This window comes from Arachis hypogaea, chromosome 7 (genome assembly GCF_003086295.3).
Source record: "Arachis hypogaea cultivar Tifrunner chromosome 7, arahy.Tifrunner.gnm2.J5K5, whole genome shotgun sequence".
Classification (NCBI taxonomy): domain Eukaryota; kingdom Viridiplantae; phylum Streptophyta; class Magnoliopsida; order Fabales; family Fabaceae; genus Arachis; species Arachis hypogaea.
The window spans coordinates 11469493-11478520 of record NC_092042.1 but is presented as its reverse complement, the minus strand read 5'-3'; the positions used below and the strand labels follow the sequence as shown (position 1 = coordinate 11478520).

The 9028-nt window shown below is 29.8% G+C and overlaps 2 protein-coding genes across 3 annotated transcripts; both read right to left on the bottom strand.

The window, feature by feature from the left end:
* Window positions 1-909: 909 nt before the first annotated feature.
* Window positions 910-4468, bottom strand: LOC112702463 (BEL1-like homeodomain protein 9). Of its 2 annotated transcripts, none has more exons than XM_025753492.3 (4): window positions 3715-4468; window positions 2527-2858; window positions 2134-2194; window positions 910-1263 (listed from the first exon to the last, which is right to left on the bottom strand). In XM_025753492.3, exons 1-4 carry the CDS (start codon window positions 4270-4272, stop codon window positions 1129-1131), a joined length of 1086 nt encoding a protein of 361 aa, XP_025609277.1. In that variant the 5' UTR covers window positions 4273-4468; the 3' UTR covers window positions 910-1128. The 2 variants fall into 2 exon arrangements, with proteins under 2 accessions (XP_025609277.1, XP_025609279.1); XM_025753494.3 differs by having other exon boundaries at window positions 2527-2798.
* A 466-nt stretch (window positions 4469-4934) lies between these two features.
* Window positions 4935-6866, bottom strand: LOC112702464 (ras-related protein Rab2BV-like). Its single transcript, XM_025753495.3, has 2 exons — window positions 6434-6866; window positions 4935-5769 (listed from the first exon to the last, which is right to left on the bottom strand). Exons 1-2 carry the CDS (start codon window positions 6596-6598, stop codon window positions 5287-5289), a joined length of 648 nt encoding a protein of 215 aa, XP_025609280.1. The 5' UTR covers window positions 6599-6866; the 3' UTR covers window positions 4935-5286.
* Between the last annotated feature and the right edge of the window lie 2162 nt (window positions 6867-9028).

The following is a 9028-nucleotide window of genomic DNA, read 5'->3' as shown; positions in this document are numbered from 1 at the left end:
AGTATAGATGTAGAGTTAATAACCACTTTTTGAATGTCCCACTTTTAATGGTGGGTTGTTGGTTACTCTTTTTTTGGTAAGGAGGTTGTTGAGATCTCTTTTCTAGAAAAATTAGAAAGATTGTAAGAGTTAGTTATTTATTTAAATAAATAGAGCTAGTTCAATGTTATTGTGTCTGACCTCCATAAAATCAGGTAGATGTTGATTCGAATAATGTTTATTGATTGAACTTTAATGAAGAGGTATATATACTAGTTTGTTTTTTGTATGACTATATATATGCTAGTTTGTTTAATTAACAAGAAAATATCAGTGTTTATTTAGTTAGAAACGTTTACGGATTAATTAGATAAAAACTAACTGTTGTTAGGTAATGTTTGTTTTGAGGTATTGAGACGGAAACTTAGATTCAATATCATGTTTGTTGACTTAGAGATTGTAATTAAAATTTCAGTCTCTATCTCTAAAATTTCAGTATTTTAGTACTTCAAAAAAATAGAAATATAAGAGACTGAAATTTTTAGAAACAAAAACTAAAACTTTAATAATATTTTATACTTAAATATTTTTATTTCAATTAATTAATTTTAATTTTATCTTTTATACAAATTAAATTAAAATTTTATTTTTATTTTAATTTCTATTTCTTATTTTACACCAAACATAACTAAAATTTATTTTAATTTTTGTATTTCAATTTTTGTCTCAGAATCTCTCTCTTCTCAAAGCCTTTGAGATGTTGGAAGAATTCAATTGGCAAAAGTATTGTCACTTGTCACATACACGCATATGTACCACACGTGAATGCACGGATGTTGTTATACCATCTATTTACGGTTTCATTATGGTTTTTCTGAATTGAAACGGAACCCAAATGAAAATAATTACCCAAATTTTTCAGGTGATTAGTTTAGTGCTAGAAAGAGAATCCATTGCTTTCCCAAGTCACATGTTATAATTTTTCTTTTTTTGGATTTGATTTAACAAGAACTAATATAATGCAAGCAACATTTGATACGTAACATATGTTTGAATTTGAACTATTGCTTGGGGAGTTTGCGATTTAGTAATATTTTCTTCTTCTTGGTTATTGGGGCAGGCTTTTTACATGGGCTTAATAACTGTGGTTTAAGGGCCAATAATGGGCTTCCTTGCGTGATGGATCACTTCTGATTCTTGAGCCTTCTGTTCCCCATTCATGTGCATCTCTTCCACCATGGGCTTCCAGATTCTTACTCTTGCATTGATGAACCAATTTGAAACCTGTTAAAATTACAATTTAGTGATGCAACATTGATTTGAGATGGTACAACCTTTCAAAAAAAGAATGGTATATGAGTTATTACTCAAATTAATTCTTGAAAAATAAAAAAAATTTTAAATTTATTTTTGAAAGATTTTATTAATTAAATTGATCTTTTAAAAATTAAAAATTAATTATTTTTGTCTTTCTATCACTCATTCACTCTGTTAACAGTTTTTGCCAACTATTGATTGTGAAATATTAATTAACAGCATACATGATATCTAGTATGTCTAATTAGATGTTGAATAAACATGTTTATGAAAATATATCAAGTTAGTCGCTATATTATATTAGGATTAGGGTTTATGTAATTGAAAACATAGACGGATAAAATTTCATAAACATATTAGGTTAGCATTCAATTGGAAATGTTCGAAATTATGCATGTTGTTAATTAACATTTCACATCGTCAATTGTTGATGAAAATTATTAATGGAGTGACAAAAGAAAAAAAATAATTAATTTGTAATCTTTAAAGAATTAATTTAATTAATAAAATCTTTTAAAAACAAATTTAAAAAATAATTTTTTTTAGAGACTAATTTGACCGTTAATCTTATCCTATACTCTTTAAGAGCTTGCACACCAATTTGCCTGTTAGTATTTAAAAGGGACATCAATTTAGTCTTTTAAATGTATATTGAGTTGATGGCTATTTTAGTATTTTACACTCTAAAGAACCAAATTAATGCAAAAATAAAATAAATGACTAAACTCTTGTTTCATGTATTTTAGATTGTTTAGGTCATGTTCTCATATTGAATTATAAATCTCAAATTGTAAGCTCATAAGTTGTAACACAATTTTGGAAGGAATGAAGAATCACCTGACATCTTGAAAGGCCAGTCTGTTGAACCAATGTATCCTTTTCAGAATCAGTAGGATACCTGCATGAACAGGTTTAAGTAACAATCATTATATTATAAACATCATTAGCACATAAACCAAAATAAATAGTTTCCATAGCCTAAGAAAAAGTAAAACAAAATAATCATTTACAGCAAAGAGAAATATTTTGTATACTCATTTTTTCGTCGTGCATCAAGCTAACACATCTTTTTTATTATTAGATGAGATGTAAAACTCAAATAGAATAAGTTTCACATCTCATCTAATAGCAGAAAGGGATCGTGTTAGCTTAATTGCCATAAAACAAGAGTGAGTCTGCGAAAACATTAACAACCCTACAAAAATAAGCTTCAAAACTAGAATCACTGACGGGTGTAAGAAGTGTTCAAAGAGCCATCTCCTCAACAAAGCTACAGCATGATCCGGAAGCCCTCTATGGGATCTCAAAACAGGTTGAACTGAGTGTAAGCTTTTCACTGATTGAAGACCCTTTTCAACAACATTGTTATATGCAGGAGTAGTGTTCTTCATTGTGAACTGAAGTTGATCATAGATAGCATGTTTCAAACTTCCAAAATGCTTGGAAATGGATTTGATTCCAAAGGATATGTAAGGAGTGGCATTTCCAAGCCCAGCTACTTTCTGAAATGATGACACCACTGATTGCATTTGTTGGCAGTATAGTATATACTTCTTGTATACCTTAAGAGAATTAAAAAAAAAGAAACAAATTTACTACATACCTTTCAATTTTGGGTAAGTTATGAATTTTTTTAACTCATTTATTTGCAAATTAGAAAGGGAGCCTTAGAGCAACGATTGATATGTTTCCGTGTGACCTAAAGATCATGGTCTCACGGGTTCAAGTAGTGAAAATAACCATTAATTATCAGATTAAGAGTCTGTTTGAAAAACTTCAAAAGTAATTTTTTTGAGCTTTTGACTTATAAAAAGTAGTAATATTAATGTTTGGTGCGATTTTCAAAACCAAATTACACCTTTCTAAGAAGTTATTTAAGAACTTATAGAGAAGTTAAAAAAATGAATTCTCTCGTAATACTACTATTTTTTTTTATCATATTTCTATAAAATAAGCACTTTTAGAATTAAAAACTCAAATACAAAATAACTTATTTTTAAGCTACTTTTCACATAACCATTATTATTTAAACTATTTTTTCAAAAGGAGTTTAATTAAGCTGTTTACCCAAACTAGGCCTAAGTCGCGCACATTACACCTTCTGGGTGTAGTCTGCTATATATTTGATGCTTGAATGATAGAAAACTGAATTCAATTGATATCTCAAGTACTAGACTTTAGAATTTAGAAAGAAACATATTTTGGGTTCAAATTAGCTTATACAAAAGAAGTTTGCTAGGATCACAATTTTTGAAAAACAGAAAATGTACTGTTTCCAAACATGCTTTAGATAAGATTACTAGTAGTGATAGTGATATTTATAGTCAGATTTGTAATTAATGTTGAAAGTCTGACTAAGATTTTCCATTAATTAAAAGAAAAGAAAAAAAATGGGGGCATCAAAGACATTTCACATACCTCATCTAACATGCAACCAAGTACAGAATCCCTACAATGATGCTGAACTCCATCCCTACCATTAGTTCCAATGATGGGATCTTCTTCATGATCATCACCACTTTCATTCAATCTTGGTGGAGGATTCAAAACACTGCCACACATGTCTTCAAGAATCTGCTGAGCTGGTTTCAGAAACCTTGATCTCTTCAATATGGAAGCATACCCTGTAAAAGGAACAACCACAGGACCAATGTTTCTAACATCACTGCATGGTTCTTGGGGCACATGATGATTTTGATCCACCAAATAGGGTGGAAGAAGAAGATTGTGAAAGCTTGCAGGGTAATGTTCTAGTTGTGAAGAGCTCTTTGCTAGAAAGGAGTAATGATAGGGTGGTTTGGTGCTAATAAATGTAGATGAAATTGGATTTGTCTCAAAGGGTTGAGTTATGCTGGTTTGAAATGAAGGAGGAAATGGTTGTGGTGGTGGTTGTTGTTTTTGGGTTTGGACCATTTCTCTGAGCTTGTTCCTTCTGCTTTGTTGTGGTACATGAGAGGACTCAAAATTTTCTTCCATCAATGAATTTTGCTTAGTGGTGGAGATGAAGGAGAAGGTGATAAAAGAGGAAGGTGAGTGAAGTAGTGATGAATGGTGAAGGAGATGAAACTTAGAGAACTTTGTTGTGAGGTTAATTAGTAGAGTCACTATTTATGAACAGTTTTTGGCAGAAGAAACAGTTGAAGGGACTTTGAACAGTTTTGAACTTTTCCAATTTCTTGCACTGCTGAGCTTAAAAAAGCAATGTTGTTTACATTACATATTTGTAGACAATTTCCCACTTGAAAATTGTTGGACTTTTAAGTTAGCAAAAAATTAACTCAAATGTTTTTATTAATGCAGTATGATTAAATGTCTCCGAAAAACTATTTACACTTGCATATATAATATAATTATATATTAAAATCTGAGTTTCTAAATCATTTAAGTGATAAGACTTGTATGAGTCAATTTTTGTGTTTGTCCAAACCTTTTTATGGTAAGAGACGTGTAGTTCCACCTTGAACCTACGGTTTGAAGTATGAACTACACTAAACACTGGTTTTTGGACCATTTTCTAGTTAGTAGCTGAAAAAAATATGACTCATTGGAGAATCAAATTTCCCACATGATGAACACCACACTGATGAAATCAGTACAAACAATTTCAAGCACCTTCTTTTTAGCAATTACAGAAAGTGTTTTACAAAGAACAAATGCAAAGAATTTATTATGATGAAAGTTACAGAAGAAAGCTGCATTAACAATTTCACTGAAAAACTAAAGTTACAATATCTGTGACTAAAACTCTGACTTAGAGAGAACTAAGATTCATCAAATTCTGAATTGCAAGCATTTCAGAATCAGTTAATGCCAAAGCTGTAAATTGTTGAAGACTAGAATATCTGCCTCTCCCATCTTACAGAAATTAAAGAATGTAACAACAACTAGCAAATGATAACAACAACAACTAGCAACTACTCATCATGTGTATTCAAATTTCCAACAAAAAAACAAACATTTTTTCTGTGTCACCTCTTTTTCTACAAATTGTTAATTAGAGCAACAAGATCTACTCTCTGCATTATTGGCCGTGTTCGCGACATTAATGGTGGTTCCCTGAGGAACACCGGCAGAAGTGGCTTCCTGCGCCGCGAGCGCCTTTTTACTTATAATGTGATATATATCAAACAATATGGTTTGGAATGCCTTCTCAACATTATAGGCTTCCAATGCTGAAGTCTCAAGAAAAGATAGTCCTTCTTTTTCAGCCAAACTTTCAGCATCTTCAGTAGACACTGCTCTCAGATGATTAAGGTCGGATTTGTTTCCGGCCATCATGATAACAATGTTGGAGTCGGCATGGTCCCTTAGCTCGCGAAGCCATCGCTGGACATTGTCGAATGTTTGCCTCTTGGTAATGTCATACACCAAGAGGGCACCAACTGCTCCTCTGTAGTATGCACTTGTGATGGCTCTATACCTCTCTTGCCCTGCAGTGTCCCATATTTGTGCCTTTACAGTCTTCCCTTCCACCTGCATTATATTGTTTTTAACATCAGCAATTAAATCTTCAATCATTAACACATTTGATTATTCTAAACTCTATAATGTATGGATCCAAACAATTTAGTTAAAACATAACACATTAATCTATCTCATAACAAAAATTCAAATAAGAAAGGGATGTGTTTCGTGAAATATTTTTACATTTTTAGAATTGTCTTATTCACTTGAAATTGCTTCCACACAAAATGATAGTTGAAAATCGTTAAATGATCTGACATATTTGACTAAATTATTATCTAACGATTCTCAACTATTTTCGTATAAAAGACAACTTTATATGAGTAGTCAGTTTTCCAAAATTTTACATTAAAAACATTTCAATATAAGATTCAACAGGAATGCAAAAACATTTTGTGATCCACGCACCATCACATAGTAACATTGTTCCAGTACAGAAACGTGTATCCAGTACGCAGTACACCATATGTAAAATATTTTATTCTGAATATATGTATATTTAATGTTCTACACAGATAAATTGATACACGGTACGCTAACTAATTGATAAATTCATGTAATCGTACTGAATTTTCATGTCATATCATCAAATCGAATTGAACCAAACCAAATCAAACCAAAACCGATTGGAAAGAAAAGAAGGAAACAAAACAGAAAGAGAAGGAGGAAAAACCTGCAATGTTCTGGTGGCGAATTCAACACCAATGGTAGACTTGGACTCCAAGCAAAACTCGTTGCGCGTAAACCTGGAAAGGATATTGGATTTTCCAACCCCAGAGTCCCCAATCAACACAACCTTGAAGAGGTAGTCGTATTCATGGTCCACTTTGTACGCCATCTAATATCTATTAATATTATTATTACGCCAACAGAACAATTGCCAAAGTGGAATGGCTTAGAGATTCCAAGTTTGCGCAAGCGTTATTTTATTTTTCCCTGCAGATCGGAGACGAGTGAAGAACAGGGAAGAAGAGACAGAGATAGAAAAGAAAAGACGCACATTAACATTGGAACCACCCCAATAATAACTGAATTAACGGACGATACACCACTTTTGAAACGCCCACCCTTTCATTCCCCGCAAAACTCGCTATCTATATGTTTTCCTTTTTCAGTTTTCTTCTTATAATTTGCTCCTCTTTTTTTCCCCCTTTTTTTTATCAAGTAAATATTTTTTTATGAGATTCTGTTGTTTTATTTAATTTTTGTTCGACTTAATATGTTTTAGTCTGTCACGTAAATATTTAAGTTATGATAACGGTACTTTATGCCCTTTATGGCGAAAACACATTATATAGACCAAAATTTTAAGGGAAAATAAAATTAAATTATCAAAACAAAAAATATATATTTTTACAAAATTTAAAAGATTGTTGAAAGTTATATATTTTTTATGTTTTTAAACTAAAATTTATAATATTTTATATAAAAAAATTTGAGTGCCCATTTGAATAGTGACTAAAATTTTGATTATAAGTTAAAAGAGAGACAATGTGTATGTTTGGGTGCCATTATTTTATTAAAAAAAATTTTTCAATGAAAAAGATCTTTTTTATTTGTTAACGTGTTTGACAAATTTCTAGTAGTAAAAGTAAAAGTACTACTAAAATAAAAAAGATCTTTTTTGAGAAGCTGTAATTTACATAATTTTTTTTAAAAGATCTTTTTTCCTTAAAAAAAATGTTTTTCATATAATAAATAAACAAAAAGTACTTTTGTATTGTTATATCCAAATATAATTGATAGATAAAAAGACTTTTTTACATGAGATATCCAAATATAAAATTACTTTTATTTTTTTATAAAATATTTAAAAAAAAACTCAAAAAATATCTTTTCTTAAAAATTCACCCAAACAAGCCCAATAATAATAATGTAAATAATTTTAATATTATTCATAAAGATGCAAATAATTAAGACCTTTGATCTAACAAATCAATTCAAGAGATATATGTGTGTCTATTCTATTTTACCTATTCGCGACACAGGTATTACCGTCCATGCTCAATCTGACTTGGGGAGCAAGTCATTACTCTCCTCAAGTCCTCCACTATAGGTTATCCATTACGCGATGACATCTACACAACGTGGGATAAATTATCCATGCATTAAAGGAAGAAACTACCCATTTCATTTAGGAAATTGGTTTCTCTCAATTTTTTTTATTTGAAGGGATAAAGCGTAATTTTTTACAATACATTTTATAAGTAACACACAAAAAAATATATTAAAAAGTTAAATATCATACTTTACTCTTATAATAAGTAATTACCATTATTCCTATTAAAAATTTTCAAGTAAACTCAAGTATTTTTTAATTATAATCCATTTAAATTTGTCTAAAATTCTTGTTGACTTAAGAATTGAAATTCGTTACAAGTACTTTACCATTGTTTTGAAGCTAACATGAAACCCGCTTGGATAGCTTCACCACCACCTCCAACTTCATTCCTCAAGCCCATTATTCATAAGTTTGTTTCAAGTATTGCTTGAAAACAAATATATTACGAGTCTTACTAGAGAGTTAATAGAATATTTGTACAATGAACTATATGAATTACAAAATGAACATAACCTATTGGGGATAATAAACATTTCATGTTATAAAACTACTCATCCCAAAAACTTAAGCTAAATCTAGAGTTCTGATACCATGTCATGATACCACTCATCCCAAAAACTTAAACTGATGGAAAAAGATAACACTAATAGTTATATCTCTAATACTGGATCGGACATCTCTAAACCTCCTTTATATACATTGTACAAATATTTTATTGGCTAAGAGTTTTATACATATATTTAATTATATAATATCACGTCAATAAAAATAATTACATTTTATACTAACTTTGTGAATAATCATCTAAAAAAAGATTATATTTAAACAATTATATAAAATATTTTACATTATTGATATATTAAAATTAAACTCAAATAAATTTGACAGTATAAATATATTTTAATTAAATTTAAATACAAAAAATACATAAATTTATGCTCTATTGAGAAATAGATATTAAAAACTCACAATTACATTACATGTGAAATTTCCACTATATCTATTGCTCCTTTTCTTACAAGTATATATATATACAATTATTTGTTGTTCGACAAATTAAGAAGAATTTCACAATTTATTTTAGATAGATTACTTCGTGTATTTTAATAATAAATTCATTATAAGATGACGATCTAGAATTGTTATGTCTAAACAATCGTATAAATACATGTGTGATTAGTAATGTATGATAACTGGTATACTACA